The sequence below is a fragment of the Acomys russatus genome, chromosome 13, assembly GCF_903995435.1.
Source record: "Acomys russatus chromosome 13, mAcoRus1.1, whole genome shotgun sequence".
Classification (NCBI taxonomy): domain Eukaryota; kingdom Metazoa; phylum Chordata; class Mammalia; order Rodentia; family Muridae; genus Acomys; species Acomys russatus.
Window position 1 is genome coordinate 25,684,372 of NC_067149.1, and position 22,044 is coordinate 25,706,415.

At 46.1% G+C, this 22,044-nt stretch overlaps 1 protein-coding gene across 4 annotated transcripts in view; it reads right to left on the reverse strand.

Annotated features, from left to right (window-relative positions):
- Frmd4b (FERM domain containing 4B) overlaps positions 1-22,044 on the reverse strand; it is a 313,962-nt gene that overhangs the window by 95,748 nt on the left and 196,170 nt on the right. For all 4 annotated transcript variants that reach the window (XM_051154965.1, XM_051154962.1, XM_051154963.1 and 1 more), the window contains one exon: positions 9,541-9,625. In XM_051154965.1, coding sequence (XP_051010922.1) covers positions 9,541-9,625 — 85 coding nt within the window. The remainder of the gene's footprint in view (positions 1-9,540; positions 9,626-22,044) is intronic.

The following is a 22,044-nucleotide window of genomic DNA, read 5'->3' on the forward strand; positions in this document are numbered from 1 at the left end:
AAAGGGTGCTTGAGATAACTTCTGGCTGATCACTGCATTTCAGACATGGTCAAGAAAGCCTGTGGGAAGGCATCCAGTTCTGTTCCCTTTGGTTTCTTCATATGGCTCACAGCTGGCACACCAGCAACTCCCACAGTTTATCTGTGTCAGTTTCAGCATTTCCACAGCAGCACCAGCTGGCACAGGTGGCTGGTTTTTCAAAGGTGAGGTGTGCCCAATGTACTCTCACCAGGGAAGCTGAACAGGTTCACGGCTTCCCACTTGAATGATGACTCAGACAGGTGCCTGGCTCTCCTTGCATTGGTTGATCAGTAAGGACAGTTTCTCATGCCTTGGTGGCTCTGTTCAATACAAGGGCTAATGCACTTTTGAAAGGTCTCTTCAGAGTGGGACCTTGTCTCCTAGCCGTATTTGTGGAAGCCATCTTGGACGAAGGTATTTTATGAAGCTCCCTGGGCTAAGAACATCAGCATATACAAGGTTTGGAAATGAGGGAAGGTGAAAGCCCAAAGTAAAGATGCCATGTGACTCTCATGAGTTAGTTAATTCTATCCAGAGACAGGATATGAGCTGGTAAGACGGTTCATTGGGTAGAGGCACTTGCCACGCAAACCTTACAACTTGAGTTCAACCCCTAGAACCCGCAGTGGAAGGAGACAACCAACTCACAATGTTGTTCCCTCACAGGAGTGAACACACACACACACACACACACACACACACACACACACACACACACACACACACATATTAAGTTTTTTAAAAGTAAGCAGACATGAAGTGGTTAAATGTACAGAATCTGGCTTCTTACTGCACAACTACCTGTAACTACGTGACACCGTGAACGTTATGTAACTTCTGTGCCTCAGTATCCCATCACGTAATCTGGGAACAGTAAGAGATCTTGGTTAATGGGGGCAGCGTGATAACTGAAAAACTTCAACGCACACAGAAAGTGTGAATTGAGTTACACCTATTCCCTGCTTAGTGACTGCTCTACTCTGTAAGCGGCAGGGACAATGCCCCAAGTCCTAAGTTACTAAGGAGAGTTTGATTTTCTAAAAACTGACGGAAACAAAGCAGAGATGAGGAAGAAAGGCTTTCAAAGGGTGGGTCTGCCACTGGCCTGACTCCAAGGATACTTGTGTCACCTACTAGTCCCATGACATTAAAATAGGTATCTTGTCTGTGTCTGCTGCTTTTATTTGTAAGACAGCATCCAAAGGCTTCTTCCTGAACTCCCACAGGGAAAAAATTCAGTGAAGTGCTCTGAGCACCTAACAGCCTGAGCACTGAGGGCTCTTGGCTCATTTCTTTCCTTCCCATTAGAAGAAGAAAATGAACTTTGTATAGTCCTACTTGTTTTGTTTTGGGGGTGTTTGTTTGTTTGTTTGTTTGAGACAGGTCTCTCTGTATTAGCTTTGGCTGTCCTGGACTTGCTTAGACCAGGCTGACCTCAAACTCGCAGCGATCTGCCTGCCTCTGCTGAGAATAAAGATTTGCACCACCACTCCTGGCCCTTCTTGCTTTTAAGTCAAGGTTTTATTCTACAGCAGGCTGACCTGGAACTCACTCTGTAAGTCAGGCTTGGCTCTGCACAAACCCATGTTGATTCTCACGTGCTGAGATTACAGATACAAGCTACCACATCTATTCTAAGTGTTTTGTGCATTCCCAAAGTGAAGTCTCAAAGCAACCCCACCAAGTAAAAATGAGAAACAGAACTGAAAACACTTATTCCTAGACTTATTCCTGTGTCTGTTTTGTATTTGTATTTCTTAAAGCCAGTTTTAACACATTATGCATCCTGCAGGTTGGATACACCCAAAGCACAGGGCTTTTTCCACTTACGTGTGCAAAAGAGCCACAGAAAACCTTGCTTACAAGGGGCTGAATTTTCACAACTTCCACATTCTGAGTCTGTGGCTGCAGAGAGGGAGGAGCCAAGCTAACTTAATAACAAGCATTTGGGGAGCCAGCTAAAAGAACTTGATGTGTGAACATGATGGCTACAGAACACATGTCTAAGACAGACATGCTAATCAGTGTCTGCAATCTCAGCACCCCTATGGTGAGAAGAAAGACAGACTGTAGAATTCCCTGGAAATTCTAGGGCCAACACACCAGACATATAAACAGTACAGCCAGGAACAACAGGAGACCTCACCTCAAGCAAGATGGAAGCGAAGAATTGACACTCATGTGTCTCTCACACATGAACACACAGGCATACAATCATATAAACATATAAGCCAAAATAGACATTTTTATTTTTAGTTTGGATGTGGGACAGGGTCTCCTATATACCTCTGGCTGGACTGGAACTCACTGTGTGGACCAGTTTGGCCTTGGACTCTGAGCTCCTCCTGCCTCTGCTTCCTCAGTGCAGGAATTAAAAGCATGCATGGCCATACCCTGCTCCCACCCCTGTTTAAGTAATAATGAATATTTGGTGTAAACCTGATGGACGTATTCATGGGTCATGTGATGGATGAGAAATGCTATCATAACCTCACCACATCATGTAGAGAAAGCTCTCTACGGGGAGGTGAGGAACCATTTTAAACCACACGCTAGCACAGGCCCAAAGCAGCAGTCACACTGAAACCTTGCCTTAGAAAACAGGCCAAGGTCAAGGTCCAAGTATACTATGATTTGCAATCTATTTTCTCACACTACAAACTGCAGCTGGGGATGAGGGACACCAAGCAGAAACATCCCATCATTTGCAACATTTAATGAGATAGCCACCCAGGAAGTAGGGCTAAGTCAAAACTAGTATGAGGCTAGATTTTCTTTTCTGGAGGAAAAATATTTCATTTCTCTTGATGTTTACATTGGAGTTTAAAATGTCAGAAGAAAAATTAAGAAATCTTCCTAACTTCTCTAGAGATAAACAGCTTTAAAGCAATACAGTACACAGTAGGCGCCAAATAAATCGCTGCTGAATGAACATGTGCTTTCACAGTCTCAGGTCCTGTCAAGGCTTCATTTGGTTTGCACATCAACGCTTCAGGACTGAAGTCTGAAGAACTTGCTTTTTGTTGGCCTTACTGGCACATGCTTGTAATCCTACCACTTGGGAGGTTGAGGCAGAATTCTAAACCGGAGGGCCAGCCTGGGCTACATAATCACACTTTGTCTCAAATAAACAAACAATTGTTCTATCTCTCTTTGTTTTGAAATAGGGCCTCGGGTATCCTAAATTAATCTCACGCTCACTGTAGAGTTGAGTTGCTTGAACTTGAGCCTCTATCTCCCCAGTGCTGCAATTGCATTCCTGTGCTCCCAGGCCTGGCTTGTCCACTGCAGGGTACTGAACCCAGGGTCTGTGCATGCTAGGCAAGCACTCAATCAACTAGTTTTCTATAAGGTGATCTATAATTTTCCATAAACTGAATTATTAGAATTGTTAGATATTCTCTCTCTCTCTCTCTCTCTCTCTCTCTCTCTCTCTCTCTATATATATATATATATGTATGTATGTATGTATGTATGTATGTATGTATAGAGTTATTAGAATTCTATAAACTAAACTATTAGAGGAAAACCCATGGGCACTTGATTAAAAAAATTAGATTGGACATGAAACTCTTCTTCTACGAACTATTATCATTAATCTTTTTAAAGAATAATTTTGGTATTGGGAGTGGTGGTGTATATGCCTTTAATCCCGGCAAGGCTAGGTAGATCTGTATGAATTAAAGGCCAGCCTGGTTTACACAGCAAATTCCAAGCCAGCCAGGGCTATATAGTGAGACTCTGTCTCAAAGGAAGAGGGAAAAAGAGATTTACACTTTGGTAATTGTACGCCTGTATACAATGTATCTATATCATACCCATCCTCAACTAACCAGAGCCACTAAGTCCAAAAGTCCAATTAGTGCCACCTACTGGATGGTTGACTGCCCCACTGGCCTCATCTTACTTAACTGACTGTGGCTTAGCTGCGGTGAGCTTATGAATGTGGTGGCTATGGCTATGTCATGTGGAGAAGGCAGCACATCACAGCTCTCCTCCTCATCCTTCACCTTCTACATTCTTTCTGCCCTCTCTTCCTGTAGTTGCCACAGATGTTCCATTTGCGGTGAGCATCAGTAGTCACTTATTCTCTGCACTTTATTCAGGTTTAGGACTCCTCAACTATCGGCTGCCTGCTACACAAAGAAGCTTCTCCAAAGAAGACGAGAGCAGAATTCATCTATCCCATTTGCCTTTTGATGATGACTATAATTAATGTTGGTCACAGCACAGCCAATGTTGTCAGTAATCCCTGTAAAGTATACATTGTGGTAACTGTAGATGCATAGATACTGTCTTTTACTCTGGGAAATTCTACATTATTGCTTGTATCTATTCAGAGATAGGGTCTCATGTAGTCCAGACTGGCCTTGAACTCAGTACAGATCAGAGGCTGGTCTTGAACTCTTGAGCCTTCTGCTTCCATGTTCCAAGTACTATGGTTCCAGCCATGTACCACTACATCTGGCCACTCCTCTAAATCTCTTGACTTCTTAGGAAGTAAGAAATGTCGACGTCGATCATTAACTTGATATTTACTGACTGGATAGTTACCAGCAGTTCACCGAATGCCCAAGTTGTGTTAAACTGTGCAGGTGTGAATATGCTTTGCGGTAAACAAAAATGGAAAATCTTTATCTCTTTTTCAGACTCTCCTGGATATTCGAAGTCAGAAATGAGGTATTTCTTTTAACACATTAAAGGTCACCAGCGGCACATTCACAATGCAAATGGGCACTGATATTTACAAAGCCACTGGGAGCTAGCTACCCAGCATTTCAAATGACATATTACTGAGGCTTGATCTTGTGAACATAAACCAATTTTTATATCAGCACACAGAGCTCCAGCTACTATATTAAAGCTTCTAGTCATATTTCTTATACGAAGTATGTAAACAGTGTGGCTTTGCATTTGCAAATGAGAGTTTTCTCTTCGGGCTCATTCTGTCCTCTGTGGAAGGACAAGTCAAGGGAAGCTGTCTGGCAAAGACGAAGAAGAGCGTGTGTATGCGTTGGGGTGGGAGTGGGGGTCTGTAAGAGAGTGAGTGAGCACGTCGGGAACGAGGAACATGCCCTACACACTGTGGAGGGAAGCCCATTCACCCTTAGAGCTAGCAGTGAACCCCAATTCACAGGAGCTGTCAACACTCTACTGACTCACACTTGCTACTCAATAAATCCACCTCCACATGCTCCACAGCTGAGGCTCCGCGCTCATAAAACTTATTTACTTCTGTAGCAGGGTTCAGGTGATATTCCTTATGTCAAGTATCCTTAAACAGTCAAACACTTTAAGAAATTACTTAAAACTGAACCAACACCTGCTCCACCCTGTGATAGTCAGATGGTTCTATGGCTTCCCTTCTGACTGTTATGGGCCTGCATACCAATCCAGGTGGATCTCTGTGAGTTCGAGGCCAGCCTGGTCTAACAAAGTCAGTTCAGGATAGGCAAGGCCACACAGAGAAACCCTATCTCGAAAAAAGCAAAACCAAAACCAAAACAAAAAGAGCCTTGGCTGTTCTTCCAGAGGACCTGTACCCACGTCGGGCAGATGACCATATATGTACACTTAAAAATAAAAATTTAAACTATTAAAAGATACAAACATCTAGCATACAACCACATTTTATCAGGCTAGTAAAACATGGCCAGAAAAGAAAGTGAAATCAATCCAAGACACCTAGAATGGGGGCATAAATTAGTCTAAGCAGCCAAGGATATGAAAACCTTTATTACAATTATATTTTATATAATCTGAAGTTAAGTAGTCACATATAACCTATAAAATGGTTTTTAAAAAATTCTTCCGACAATAAATATTCAAACATACCAGATATAATTAATGAAAGCTAGGGTGCAAAAGAAGGGTAGAATTTGAAGAAACAGCAACAGAAACTACTTTGAGTGCGCACATGCGCACACACAAACAAACACACAAACACAAATGCACATATATATGCGGGCACGTACGCACATACATGGATGTAAGCATATGCAAACCCTCACCCACACTTGTGTACATACACACAGCCCCCTTTCCCCCACTCTGCATGCATACACCCATGCACACACACACAAAACAGACAACAACAAAACATCCAGCCAAAACGAAACAAAATACTCCAAGCCTAAATGAAAACAGTGGAATAACTCAAACCTCAGAGTCACTTCCAATGGCTTGGTGCCAGCTCTGGAGATTATGGCCACACCTCATGGGGGGGGGCAGTTTGAAAAATAAATAAATAAATTTAGCAACAGTAAAAGGTTTCTGAATGAGCCACGACCAAAGCCTGGTTCTCAATCAAATCATAAGAAGCAGATATTTTAGGCCGTGCTTGCCTGTGTGGTATCGTTCCATGTCACTGCAGGCTTGGTTCTGAACACACGACACATGCACACTTTGCTCTGTGTACACCTTACACAACGACACACCAGCTAACAGTGCCTGAAACCAGGTAGCCCACAGTTAACAGTATTAGGGACAGTAGTGCTTTTAATGTACGCATAAACTTTTCTCCTATTACAGAAAGCATAACAGTTTTATTATGGAGAACAAAGACTTCTAATGCCTTCCTACTATGATTCCTCAGCTTGTAAGCATCAAACTGGTGCATGTTTGGACTGCGTTGTGTTACAACACTTGATTTTTAAAAACTGCTGTTTGCGTTGGTGGCTTGAGTTTCATAGAAAGTAGGTTAGTGGGTTTACCTCTGGGATTAGGATGGAATTTCCAACAATTTCTCAAATGGCCCTGAACACAATTCTGCCATTTGAATTCTATAGCTGTATGAAACAGAGTTCTTAGCACTGACAGTTATAAAATCAGAATGTTCACCAACTACGGAAAATGTTAAACATTTTCCTTCATCCAATGGGTCAGATACTCAGCCACGATTGAATTCTGTATGTAAAAATAAACTAATGCACCCATCTCAATATATAAAAATTCACTTTAATCTTTAAAAAGTGGTAAAAAAAATGTGTCTACCAAAAAATCATTTAAAAGTAAATCTGTATCTGATTTGCTATCAATAACTTCTATACCTATTCTATATAGATGTCTGGAGTCAGATTAAAAAAGGAGGTCACAAAGGGGATTATTTGTCACCCAACTCCGCCAGATTGGTGAGATCCAGGTTCTAGTGAGAAACTGTGTCTCAAAATACAAAGCAGATGGTTCCTGAGGACCAACCAAGGTTGTCCTCTGATCTCTGCATGCACACATCCCATATACACATCCTTTCTAAAGAAACACCAAGAAAGCTCTATCAAGATCATCAAATTGTCCAAAGTGGAAACTTGGAAAAGCAGCTAGGGGAAGGGAGAGAGAGAGAGAGAAAAAAAAAGACATGTCACATACTGAACCACAAGATCTGATGTGACTGCAGACGATTTATCAGCAACAACATAAGCAAAACCACTATGAATCTTTACAGAAATGAAAAATCAGGCAACATACAATTTTATATCTTATGAATGGCCATTCAAACACTGAAAACAAAAGCCAGTGCTTTCAGAGAGAAGCAAGGCTACATGCCCAGCAGATCCTCACGCTGTGGGGAGTGCTGCCCAATGTCTCCCTAGTAGAAGAAAGATGGAGCCAGACAGAAAAGAATGAAGACAAACAGAACCGGGGGGCCGCACTGACACATGATGTCTCCAGCATCTGCAGTCCAGCCACGTGAGGCATGATGGGAGCCACCCACACTGAGGAGCAGAAGGGTCCTAGACGGTGTGTGAGATGCTGGAGCATCACTCTGGGACAGATGTGGTACACTGAAGATGTATACTGTAAACTCTAAAACAATCACGACAACAGCAAAACAAAGAGTCAATCCGACAAAGGAAGTAAAATAAAATTATAAAACAGTCAATAAAAGGCTGAGTAGTGCCATGCAAGCACTAATCCCCAGAACTCATGGGAAGCCAGGTGCAGCTGTGTGTGTGTGTGTGTGTGTGTGTGTGTGTGTGTGTGTGTGTGTGTGTGTGCTTTCAGTACTCAGATGAGATGGGAGGTGGAGTGAGTGCCTGCGCAGAGACTGAAGGGCCAGCTAGACTGGCAGGCAGAATATGGTGAACAGTGTCTCAAACAAGGTGGAAGGTGAGGATTAGCTCTGACTTCGACACATGCGTTATGGCAGGCATGTGCTGTCACACATGTACAGATACATCACACACACACATACACACACACACACACACTTGTGAATTCAAAAGAAGTCAGAAAAAAAAAAGTTCGAAAGAGAAAAGGAAGGTAACAGACTTAGACCCAGTCCTGTCAGTAATCAGAGTGGGTAACTAGAATAATACCTCAGTTAAGAGACAGAATTTGGAGGTCGGAGAAGCTGACTCAGGATATAAAAGGACTCGATGCCAAGTCTGAGGACCCTGAGTTCTATCCCTGTCACTCATGTGAAAAAAGAGAGAATGGACTCTACTGAAAGTTGCCTTCTGTGCTGTGTGTGTGTGGGAGAGAGAGAGAGAGAGAGAGAGAGAGAGAGAGAGAGAGAGAGAGAGAGAGAGAGAGAGCTGCACAGCAAGACTGCCTCAAAACCCTCAAAACACAATCTACCAACCGCCCAGGCCCACACTCACACCATTCAAAACCAAACCAAACCAATCTCTGGGTAAGCATTTCAACTTGGCTGTAACACCTCAACCGGGACCCTTTCTTCCCTGAAGTGCATCTTTACTGAATTTCATAAAGACAACCTGTCCTTGATGGACAGAAATAAAACGGATGAAAACAACCCCACTGGTCCATGTCTAAAGAGAGCTGACCTGCTGAAAATGGTCAGTTGAGCTGAGGTCAAACTTGAACTGCCAGCTGTCTGTTTCTTTAGAGTTAAGGTGGGGAGGCATTAGCAACTAGCAGGCTGAACAGAAACTGGGATTGTGTTTTGAATGATGGTAAATATTAAAATGGAGAGAGTTCCCCCAGTCTCACTGGATCCATCTTTGTCATTTCCACGTGGAGCCTCAACCACTTTTGAGGCAGTGGCTGAGTGGAAATGCCTATCATCCAGCTAGCTGTTCAGCTTCTGAAGAGGGACTGGGGGAGGGCTGGGATGGGGAGAGGGTCTGGGGAGGGCTGGGATGGGGAGAGGGACTAGGGAAGGCTGGGATGGGGAGAGGGTCTGGGGAGGGCTGGGATGGGGTGAGGGGCTGGGGAGGGCTGGGATGGGGAGAGGGTCTGGGGAAGGCTGGGATAGGGATAGGGAGAGGGTCTGGGGAGGGCTGGGATGGGGTGAGGGGCTGGGGAGGGCTGGGATGGGGAGAGGGTCTGGGGAAGGCTGGGATAGGGAGAGGGTCTGGGGAGGGCTGGGATGGGGAGAGGGTCTGGGGAGGGCTGGGAAGGGCTGGGAAGGGCTGGGATGGGGAAAGGGGCTAGGGATGGGTGTGTTGGGGAGAGGAGCTGGGGAGAGCAAATTTCTAGGAGAGAGACTGTCTTCTTCGTTTGGATGTGAAAAGGCAGGCAAGCCATTCCCCAAACACACAAACAAGTGCCCCTTACCTTGTGCACACAGGCCTTTGCGTTCAGGAAGAACAGCTCCACCGTGTTCTTATCCTTCAGAAAGGATATGCTCTCGATGTAGAACCTGAAAGACAGCACAAGAGCTTGTTTCCTTAACTTCCTTCTTTTGGCATGATTTTATTTCCTCAAAGGAAATAAAGGAGCAGCCCACATGCCTGCTTTTGTTTCTACGTTTGCAAACCACTTCAGTGCTCGCACACACATCTACCAAGGAACCAACCTGCAGAACATTACTGTGTGTGGAATGTGAGTTAAATAAAGGGCCACTTAGCACAGAGCCACCTGCAAACCCTGTGTGCGTGGGTCAGTCGCTGACCCAGTGTGCTGGGAGCTTAGGACACCTCAGACATCTTCAGCACGGAACCCAGCGAAGAGCCCAAAGCCAGAGGCATCGGTGATAAGCTGAGCAAACAGGACGGACCTGAACCTCAAGGCATGCTTCTGGCCTAGTGGGTCTCAGAGTTGGGGTGCACTGGGGGCCTCCAGGCCCACCTTACCATATCTCACAGAGACTTACTGCTAGGTCCAGTTCCTTTCCTTTCTTTGAGGAGGAGCTAGGGTTTCCTTTGGCTGGAAGCCAAGCTCTGGGTAGCTGCTAATCTTGGTCTTTTCTCATGCAAATGAGGGGAGTCGTGCTTGGGTCCTGGGTGCCCTTTCAAAGATTCCGCCCCCTCTGCCCTCCCCACCCTGTACAGATTGCCAGCCTCCAGAGTCTAAGTTCCTTTTTAGCAGGGAAGCTCTGAAGGCTTTGAGGTGGGAAGGGAGGGAAGCTGAAAGTGTCAACTTCTGTTTCCATCATCACCTAGTGCTGAAGGCTTTTCAGAGAGAACTGGTGCTCTGAGATGGGTACTGTCAAACCCAAGTTCCAGCATTTTCTGAGTTCTAGAATCTTCGTGTTAAATAATACAGGGGAGACAGAACTCAAAAAGAACTTGCACTCAAGCCAGTGAGAATCCAAACAAAAGAAGGCGATGGTAGGGGGCTGAGTGTCTGCAAAGTCATGGTGGGACCTGGGCGTTTGCTTCTGTTTTCCTTTATTGTTAATGAAGCATGTGAGCCACTAACGCAGCTGCAAAGGCCGGAAAAGAATTCATCACAGAAATGTTAGAATCGTTTGGAAAATGTCACCTCTGTGCGTTGACTTGTCAGGGGAGGCTCCAAAAGGAGAATAAATCTGGGACATTTGTACTTAAACAGGGTTTAGCTCACTGCTAAGTGAGATTAATGACGCCTGGGGAGACTTGGGTTTTGAGAAGTATGAAGGCAGAGAAGGAAGTGAGGAGTTATGGGAACACAGGCTTCTGGGTAAGAAAAGTCTAGAGTGTCGCAGCTGTTTTATTGGGTATGAGGTCTCGGGTAAGTTACTCAGCTTGTGTCTCTATCAAGCTAAGTGTCGTGATTGTACTTATAATTTTGGAGAGCTGGAATCAGATACTAAGTGTAAACTGTTAAAAAAAAAAAGTCTTGGCATTGCTAAGAAAACCTCTCCCCTGTCCTCACTGAATTCCTGCATGGCAGTGGTTCTCAGCCTCCCTAATGCTGCGACCCTGTAACTGTAACTTTGCTACTGTTATGAGCCGATATGTAAATATCTGATATGAAGATGGTCTTAGGTGACTCCTGTGAAGGAGCCATTCGACCCACAAAGGGATTCTGACCCACAAATTGAGAACTGCTGCCATACAGCAAGAATAAAGTGATATGAGCTATCTAAAATAGATCCTTTTGTAGAAGGTGGAATGACTGGCACTTCGCTTGGACAGCTCTCCTGTGATGGTAAGAAATTATATAACAGATGAGGTACATGGTACAATGCCTGTGTATGGCTGACATTCTAACCACTGAGGCTTAAAAAAGTGTGATGGAATTCAAACTCTATCTGAAGATCAGACACAGGATTCTGCTGAGCAGAAGAATAAATCCAGGAGATACAAACACTGTCATTAAACAGAGCCTCCCTTGACAGTGCAATATACAATCTTTGGCATTTGACTTTCACCAAGACTATATCTGTGATATTCTTGCTGTTCCCTCATGGTCTTAGTTTGTTTTATCCTGGTCACAGCCATGAGCATCAAGTTGGTGAAGTGGCCCAGAAGGGAGAGACTTTTCAGTGGATAAAAATGGGTAAGATAATAACAAATGGTCTCTTAGAGAAAGAGAGAGAGAGAGCCAGGGTAAGAAGGACTGAGAGGAGGGTAAGAGGGGCAGGAAAGGGAAACCACAGGAAGTCAGGAGGGGTTAGGGAAGAGGAAACAGCAGAGAGCGGCAGAGTCATTGTGATGGTGGAGATCAAGGAGGGGAGGGCTGTGCTGGCCGATGCTGTGTGGCTGGGATGGATCTGTCTCCCTGTATCTCATTGAGCAGGTGGTTTCCTTTTTTTTTTTTTTTTTTTTTAAACGTTTGTTTTGGAACTGTGTTGTTGGCATGCAAGGTCACTCTATAGACTCAGCCTGGCCTTGAACTCTCAGAGATCTGCCTGCCTCTGCCTCTGGAGTCTTGGGAAAAAGGCCTGCTGGTTCCTTTTTTAAAAAAGTCTGACTGACTCTGTCTATGAAAATAACTCAAGAAAGTTTCCAGTAAGAGGCTAAGGGGCAGCACCATGATGCTGGCTGTTGACTGGGCTCCTGCTGTGTGCTGGGGTGTGCTCAGTGTTCCCCTGTATTCTTCCATTTCACAGCCCCAAGCTCAGGCCTGTTACCACCCTCTCCCTACCATGGAGGTTTGCAGAAGAGGCTACATCTCACTTGGGCTCCTTTGACCCTGCTGAGACTGCTGTTAACCAGATCCTCTTTCTGGTCACCTCTCTGAGGAGCTGAACCCAGCATTTGTACAGGAAGCCAAGTGCTCAGTAATGGTAGCCATCTTAGTTATGTTAATAGACACGTTGAGAAACAAGACTAGGGTGATCATTCGTGCACTAACTAACATGTACGAGCATGTGTTTTCTCCATGCTTCCAAAAGAGCAAAGCCAGCATCTGTGGGCAGCAGCTAGCAAGGGATAGGTCTTGGACTGATGTATAAAGTTGGAGCTGTCTAGGAGGGAGAAGCTCTCCCAGAGTAGGGATCTCATAGGCCAGAGTCAGACCAATAGAATCCCACACCTGTTCTCCATCTCAAGATTCTATTTCCCCCTTTACTTAAAACATGCACACATGCGCATGCACGCGCACACACACAGTATTCAATAGATATATGCTGTCCAGAAGGTTCATTTTGTAAGTTGTTGAGAGTACGACAATGAATATGGTTCATTCACTGTCAACAGACCATCAGTCAATCAAACTAACCATAGGTGTACATGAATTTATTTATAACTAGAAATTATTCCTTTATCAAACACTGAATACCTGATTGGCACCAGGCACTGAGAAAGATGATGGGGAAATTAGGGACAGTAATGACAGTATTGATACTGACAGTAGTAACCATTCATCTACAGCCCCCTAGGAGCCACTGTGCAAGAATTCCCCATATTGCTCTTATATCCATTTTGAGGTTGAAGAGAATTACAGAAAGTGAGGAGCCAAATGGAAATGTTCAGGTCTGTCTCTAGAATCAAAGACCATGTGACCACCTGCTCGGCCATGTGCGGTCAGAGACACTGCAGATGGACTGGCTTTCCTTCAAAGACCGCATATGCCATAGAGGAAAAGCAGCACACATAGCCATAACACAACACGCTGATTGCCATTATGCGGGGACAATGTCACTCTGAACTGTTTCAGTGAGCACCTCGCATGGAATTGAAGTGTACAAAAGCCATAAGGGCTGTGGATTCTCACACTCACAAGCTCATAACCGTTCCGTCATGCTATCTAAGATCCACTCTTCTCATCCAGCCTTTCCCTCTCTCTCCAGCACTTGCTTCTTAAGTTCTGTGTCTGAATCGATAACACCGCATCGATTTGAAGTGGGAATCACATGTGACAAACCAGAAGGTTGCTGGCTGGATACGAATGGGTGAGACTGATCAGGGGACTACCCTGAGAGGACACTCCAATGTGTAGGCATGTGACCCAGGCTAGACCTGTGGAACTTCACACTGGTAGAATGACCTACAGACAAAGATTCCTGGATCTTATTTGCTCTGCCAGCAGCATCCTAACGCATGTCATCGTCCTCTGGCTCCTGCTCTCCAGATCTCTACTGCAGCCCTGTTTCCTCTGAGGCTTCGTCAGATTCATTTTCTTGTAATGATTTTTCTTTCCATGTTAGCTGCAACTGGAGCCTGTTTGCTGGCAACAAGAAACCAAATCAAGTGCTAGAAGCCATATACAGTATTCTTCTACTGACCCCCAAACTGCAGAGGAGAAGGCTGAAGAACAGAGATGTAAATATTCCGCTCTAATGGCCACAGAGCTAGGAAGTGGTGGAGCCATGATTCAAACTGATTCACACAGACTTCCTAATATGATACAATTCTTTCCTACAGTGACAATCTCAACGAGATACGCTATGAGCACAGCGTCATGGGAGCCTACAAGAGGGATACAGTGAACTCAGCTCATAAATAAGAGGGAGCGTGTTGCCAAAATGAAATCCATCGGCTAAGTGCCACAGGAGAGGGGACAATTGAGCCGAGTCTTAAAGAATGCATGAGGTCAGCAGGTGACAGTACTCAGAAGGCCATTCCAGGCAGAGGACATATCAACCCGAGCAGTTCTCGTGCCAGGCTTTGAGAACTGAAGGATCCACGTTGCTGGTGGCCCAGCACCGATCCATCTGTAGCTCTCCCAGCTGTGAGCAGACACGGGGCTCAGCCCTGATGTCCAGGCCCCTGACTGTATCCTAGTTCCGGTGAACAAGTCCCTATCCTATTTCTCACTAGCCTCTGACAATCCTCCCTGGTTACTGCTTCTGCCCAGGCATTCGGTTACCAGCTCTCTGAATCCACCATCCTGTCAAGAGGATCTTTGTGACAGCTTCAGGTGTAAGGGGTGCATGAAGAACCCAGGTGGTCTTCAAGGATAACGGCTTTTTAGACTCATTAATGAACACCCACTGCTTCCCCCGTTTTCACAAAAGACGGTGTTTCTTTTCTGTGGGTTTACCATGAGGAATTTTACCATGCTCCTATGTATCTGAAGGCCAGGCTAAGTGTTTACCTTCAGAACCAGCCCAGGCTTTGGGAACAGGCATCTCTCTGGAGACAAACCACAAACAGCTTGACAAAGGGCAATTTCTTGGGGAGGAACACTGCTTGGGGGAAGCCCCTGTCCTTACTTTTCCTGGCCTGCTCAACATGTTCTCATAGTTCACCTCATCACTCGTAAGAGATTCTAGAGCATGGCATCTCAGTGCTGCGACAAAGACAGACTACAGCTGCGGGGAGACAGCCTGCCAGTGAGACAGCAAGATATAGCCTATGGAAGGGAAGAGGGAATGGAAAGGTGGCTCAGTTGGTAAAAGTGCTTGCCCTGAAGGCAGGAGGACCTGAGTTCAAGCCTTGGGATCTATGTAAAAAAGTCGGCTGTGGTGGCACTCACCTCAGACCGGTGAATTTCTAGGGCTTGCTGGTCAGACAGCCTTGCCTACTCAGTGAGCTCCAGACCACTGACACCCTGTCTCAAAAACCAAGATGGCCATCACTTGAGGAACAATACCTGAGGCTGACTTTTAACCTCCTTATGCACATATGTGTGTATGTATATGTATATATATATGTGTACACACACATACACACACACACACACACACACACACACACACACTGGAGTTGTTTGGGTAGGGTCTCCTTTGAATAGTTACTGAGGTTTGAGAAGCCGCCATTTTTATGTCATGGCATTTATCCATAAGGGTCAAAGCAATGCTCTGGGACTGAGTGGATATTTGTTTGTATCCTAAAGCCTACACAGGTCTATCTCCAGACTTCCGGCCATCAGTCTGGTTCTTGGGGTCTCTCTTCCCTTTCAGATCTCCATGACATCTGATATGGATCAGATGCAGTGGGTGGCCTATTCTATATGGTATAGAACGCACGGTAGCAATTACTAGTATGTTGCTACGGTAGCCCAGGATGCCCCTGAATTTACTATGTAGCCTTGGCTGTTTCTGAATTTGGTACCCTCTCGCCTTAGCCTCTTAAGGCTGGTCCTTCATGAGAAAATACCGCTAAGCAAGCGGTTGCCTGATGAGCCGTGACTTATCGTCTCCTCAAGTGAGCACCTTTTCTTCCTTCACGAAGGTCTTGGCTGTGCTTGAGTGACAATCCTCCAGAGAGGTGAAGGGGGCGAGAATCACACAATCACTTTGTATTCAGAATGATACACTGAGCTGATGACTGGCACGTGGTGGGAGCAGATCAAACAAGCCTCCGTCTAGCTCCTCTTGGCTGCTGTGGAGAACTCTTAAGAGCTTACTCCTGGCTGGGGGAGACAGAGTGCTCAGAAGCCTGCTGTCCTCTTGCCTCCATTACCACTCACCTACAGCTGCGTCCATTTGCCCACAGGCACCTACACATAGGAATATACATACACACCAGAGAGAGAAAGAGAGAGACACACACACACACACACAGAGACAGAGAGATGACTCACTGCAGCCATGTGCCTCAGAAGATCCTCATCAGGTCCTGATCCATATCCTGAACAGGGCGATTGATCCCTGTTTCTTGCTCGGAATGGCCCTTCAGTGCGGACAGTGGCTCCATCACCATGCACGCTGGAGGCTGAGCTAAAGTTTCAGTGCGTCTTTTGGTCCCCTCCGAGCACATCTCTTTCTCCCAACTGTTAGGCAGGGGCAGTATGGGAGGGAGCTCACTCTGTTCCCGTTCATCTCTGTGAGGGGAGCAGTCTTGGAGAATTCCCAAGAGAAGCATTCTTTACTTCTCCCATGTGCTGGGGGGGGGGGGCAAAACTGGGCTTCCTCCTCTTCCTCCTTCCTGCATTTCCAGACAGGTTAGGGGAGCCAGACAGGACGTCCACTGAGCCTGTAGGGGCCTTGTCCTCTTGCTCTCCTCCTCAAAGGACACTCTGAATTTTTCCAAGCTCTCTAGAAGGGCTGGTGACCTTGTGTGAGGAGGAGTGTGAGGACCTAGCTGTGACCTGCTAGCCGCAGGAGTGAGCACCCCTAGAAACTGTTTGTTAAGTGCTCCTCTCTTCAAAGCAGGGTGCTGTCGACTTCCAGGGGAGGGGGCAAACAGAGGCTAAGGTTTTGCAAGGAACTGGGGAGAGAAGCAGGGGAGGCATGTCTGGTGAGGAGCGGGCAGCTGGGAATGGTGATTGATGAAGATAAACGCTAAGGCCTCCTCCACCCTGAGCAGAGGGGACTGGGTCAGACCCAAGCCAGACAGTCTCAAACCTTCCACAGTGAAAGGCTGTATATCACCTAACAGCTGTCTTACCCACTCAACACATGGAGACAGTCTCTGTGGTTTACAATGTACAAATACCTACAATACCTATCATGCATTGCAAGTGTCCATCGCTGCTAACATGTGACAATCCAACAGAGCCTCACACTGCATTAGCGGTACCTGTGTTGTTTTTAACTGGTGTGCTGCACCAAAAGCTACTTGACTGAGAAGTGAAAAGGCGGGGATGGGAACAAGAATGGTGAGAAAGCTGTCTGTGGTGAGGGACTAAAGGATATGGAGGGTGGGGTTTGATGACCAAGGGCTTGGGTGGGGGTGATGGGGGGTGGTGAGCTGGTGGGGTGGGGGGGCTGTTGGCAGTGGTGGGTGAGGCCAGGTATGCCTCACAGTGTCTTACAGCCCAAAGATAATCTGATCCCAAATACCAGCTCTTGGGAAAACCCTGCGCAAAAGAGCACACATTTACCTTGAAAAGTTTGCTATCCTCACTATTCCTGGGTGTGCCTCTGTGTGAGGAGCCAGTGCTCAAGCTACCGCAGTGTGCATGTGGCGGTCAGAGAAAAACAATTGTGAACTTGGTTCTTTCCTCCCACTTTTTACACAGGTCCTGGTGGTTAAACTCGGGTCACCAGGCTTTCAAGGTGAGGGCCTTTGCTTGCTCAGCCATGTCACTGTCCCTAACTTTTTTACCTTTTTATTGCTCCTTCACAATACAAATTCTGTTCTCTTATGGTACCCTCAGGCTTCTTTTTTCATTCACACACACAGAGACACACACACACATACACAGAGAAAGGGGGGAGAGAAAAGGGGGGGCAGGTGTTCTAATTCTGGATACAGTATGCAGAAACAGCCTGCTATTTGATCAAGGAGCGAAAATGTAAATCTGTAAGAACCTTGAATCTGGACTGGGAATGAATTCAGGAGATTCTGTGTCTTCCTTGAACTTGAATTAGGATGGTATGACCTCACGAATGGAAATGCAGACTTGGTCTGTCCACTAACAGGGTCAGGACTCACATTAATGTGACTCAGAGCTACTCCCAGGCTCTGGGATGTTCTGCAACCAGAAGGGAGTGACTTCAGACTTCGGGGCCAAAGGGGCTTGAAGAGTCTGTTACTCCTTTGGGTTTTTAAATCACATTCCTCTTTTTAAAAAAGATGGTTTCTCCCACGACTGCTACTCAGGCATCCCCCTCACCCCGTAGTCTTGTCACTCACCTGCTCAGTGGCTGCGACATAATTCATGCTACCCTGTCACAGCCACGGTAGGTAGGGTTGCTTTGTATTACTCTTTGCACTTGAATTAAAAAACAAGATTTACTCAGGGGATTTTCTCCTGCCCATTACAGAAAGAACATAAAGAGACATCGTCGATAACTCATCACTAACACCATCCTACTCTGAAATTTAACCTCTGCTAACATCTGAAACTCCTTTTTCCTTTTAAAAGATTTATTGGTTTTTACTTTACGTGCATTGGATGTCTGTGTGAGAGTGCCAAATCCCCTGGAACTGGTGTTACAGACAGTTGTGAGTTTCCATGTGGGGCTGGGAATTGAACTCGGGTCCTTTGGAAGAACAGCCAGTACTCTGACCAGCTGAGCCATTTCTCCAGCCCCTGGAACTGGTTTTCAATGTGCTCGAATATTTCACAAAAGTACTTTCATGTTGCATAGTCTATCTTGTGACTTTTTTATTTTTTAATCTAGAATCTGCTTGAAGCAAAATCCCTACTCTCATCTAGCCAAGACAGGGCATTCTCCATGGTTATGTGGAGAGCAGGGACTGACGCTGACATGAACTCTGATGCCCCATATTTGACCACCTCCTCTTGGTAGGGAGTCCTGGTGGCACTCAAAGAAGGAATAAGCAGGCTACCAAGATGAGACCTGATAGCCTATGACCATGTAGTGGGGGAGGAGGTCCCTCTCGGTCATAGACCTAGGGGAGGGGAATAGGGTGAAAGCGGGAGGGAGGGAGGGAGGAACGGGAGGATGCAAGTGAGGGGGTAACAATTGAGTTGCAATCTGAATAAATTAATAAAATTTTAAAAAAGAATAAATCTCTCCTCACTGCAGTCTACAAATACAAATATAGAACTAAAGTGGTTTTCTTCTTTTGTTTTTGCTTGTTTGTTTTTTATCTAGCAGAGTTACAAAGCTCTCACTGTTGGAGAGTAGAACTCATTCCTTGTTCTTTTTATTTTTGGGACAAGGTCTTGCTATGTAGCCTAGGCTGGCCTTGAACTTTTTTTTTTTGGCCTCCCAATATTAGAGGATGGGTGGGCTACCACAGCTGGTCCTAGCTCATCTCATTCCAGAGACCTACCTAACATTCCCACGGCAGGCCAGAGGCCAGCGACAAGGCACGCAGCATGCAGTAGGCTTTCTAAGGCTCCTTGCTCCCTGCAATCAAATAAGATGGTAGCTGTTTCCCCTCATATCTCCTAACAGAATTCTCTTCCAAGCTCAGCAGTGCTCAGCCCTGAGTGGCTGAGTGTTCTCCCCCTCCCCCCATCAGCAATGCTTTGGGGTGGCACAGACAGGACATGTGCAACCTAGGACAGAGCAAATATGAGGGGAAAAAGAAGGGAGAAGAAAATGGCACATGAGAAAGAAGCGTTGCATCTAAGAGCTAGCCAGGGGAATGAGGCTGGTGAAAGATACCGAGGTCCCAGTGGGTGGATCAGGGTGGTACCAGCCTGCACTTTCCCCCCACCCTATGCCCTCCCCTGAGGGATTAGGAACCTTTCCAGGGAGGTCAGGCGAGTGCCTGCACTCCTGTTTTAATAGCTCACTCACTATCAGCTTTTCAAATGTTCACATCTGGGCTCCATTACCAAAGAGGCGTGTGTTTGCCAAAGGTAATTTACAGCTGTTAGATAACAACCCCAGCCTGGGAGAAGTCCCTAGAAGCCCGGGGAAGTTTGCACTCACACAGAGATGGTTCACATTCATAAATTATAGTGTGCCCATTCACAAGTGGATTGTATGCATATCCTCTCAAGTTTTTGTTTTAAGTTTTTGACACTATGTATTTATTTAGCGTATGCGCACATGCACACGCATGTCAGCAGGATGTGTGAGAGCCCATGCCCCCTTGGCCATGTGGATCCTTGGGACTGAACTCAGGATTGGCAGCAAGAGCTTCTGCCCACTGGGCAATCTCAGTGGCCCTTGTACACATATTTAACATTTATCTCGGAGGTTTTGTAAATGGTGTGTGTGTGTGTGTGTGTGTGTGTGTGTGTGTGTGTGTGCGCGCGCGCGCGCGTGCACGCGCGCATGCACAAATGCTGAAATCATAAAGGAAATGCTATGTGCTTCTCCTTTGATTCTGTTCCTCCCTTCTCCAGGAGGAAGTATCCTGTGTCGAGCTGCCTCTTCTGTCAGATTACAAAGCTGAGATTCATTTACTTTCTCATTGGTAGGACTGCCATGCCCAGCTCAGGAGTAAATGTGACAACACATGTCAGATGCTTAATTGCCCACTATGGGGCTAGTTACATTTCAGGAAAGAGCAACTCTACAACTTGAGAGAGACAGAGAGAGACAGAGAGAGAGAGAGAGAGAGAGAGAGAGAGAGAGAGAGAGAGAGAGAGAGAGAGAGAGAGAGAGAGAGAGAGAGAGAGAGAGAGAGAGAGAGACACAGAGACAGAGACAGAGACAGAGAGAGATTTTCATATATGCATACAGTAGTTTTGTAAAGTCACTTTACAGCCCCTGCTTCCTCTTGTATCTTCCCAAAACCTCACTGAAGGCCTCCTTCCTCATCTCCAAGTGACAGGAGTGTATGGAATGCAGCATAGTCCCTTTTGCTCTCTCACTTCAGTTCTGCACCCTTGCAACTCCTACCTACCTCATCCCAGAGGACCCCATACCTGCAGCCCCCCAAACCTGCCCCATTCTAGTCAACACAGCGGCCACAGTGAGTCTGTTATAGACACTGTCTGATTACACCCTTGAACCCTTCAAGCCCCAGTTGCCCCTGAACTCCAAGCCACTCTCTATCCCTCTCTCTCTCTCTGGGTTCTCTCCAGACACACAGCTCCCTACCACGCATGCTCCTACTGTCCAGCCTGCTTATTAACTAGCCTCCTGGCCTGGGACGAACCTCTCCAAAGATCTGATACCTCCTTGACTCATCTCCATGCCTTTGCCAATGACAACCTCTGTGATAAGATGTCTTGCACCATTCTAATTAACAAGCAGCCCTCCCTGGCTTTGCCAACACTTCCTGCTCTCCACCCAGAAAGGACTTTCTTTTTCCAGGATCCAAATGCCCTATACATTCACATTTTTAGTGTTGATGTTCTCCCAATGGCTGGTGAGGGCAGGACTCTGTCACTGTCACTTATCATTGCAACCTCAGCACCAGCACAGGCATGACCCAGAGCGGGGACTCAGGAACTATGGACAGCACTGAGATGGACTAAGGAACGGCTGTCTATTTTCAGTGGAGGATGACACAGACGTTTCCTCATCCTTGGTTGTCTCCTCTGAGCAGAAACAGGGCAGGGCCCAGTAAGCAACGAATAAAAAGACGGAAAAGAGAAAGGTTTAGTTGAGGCTTAGTGAAGTTCCTTCCAGGTGGTTCCCCCGTCCTTAAATATTTCTGAACTTCTGTGGGGGGTCTGTTAGTCTGTCATAAACACATGCTGATTCTCCATGTGTTGAGACAAAATGTGCCTTATCACACAGGCACCCAGGAGACAAGGCAGGCGCAGACATCCCTGAAAACAGGGACCCAGTGGAGTTGTGATTCACAGGGTAAGGACTGAGAGAGGGGCTCTGCAACAGACTCCTCTACCATGGTACATGATACATTAGTAGAACCTGGGCCAGGACTGAGGGTGAGGTGGGGCTTAGGTCCTAAAGGCGAGAGCTAGTATATAGTTTGAAAATCTGCCAATGTGATTACACTGGGTCCCACTTATACCTCTGGGGGAAAGGAAACACGGCATATGTGCTCACGTTCTTATAGCCTGTTGTAAGGTGCCAGGGCTTGCTCACCCTATCTCTGGGGTCAGCATATGGGTATTTCCAATTGTTTGCATTAAGAATAACAGTGATACACATCCTGGCAATGTGTGGCCCCTGTGGGCATCCTTTCTCACTGTGCTAACTCATCATCTGGATGGCATGCATGATGGGCCCCATGCTCT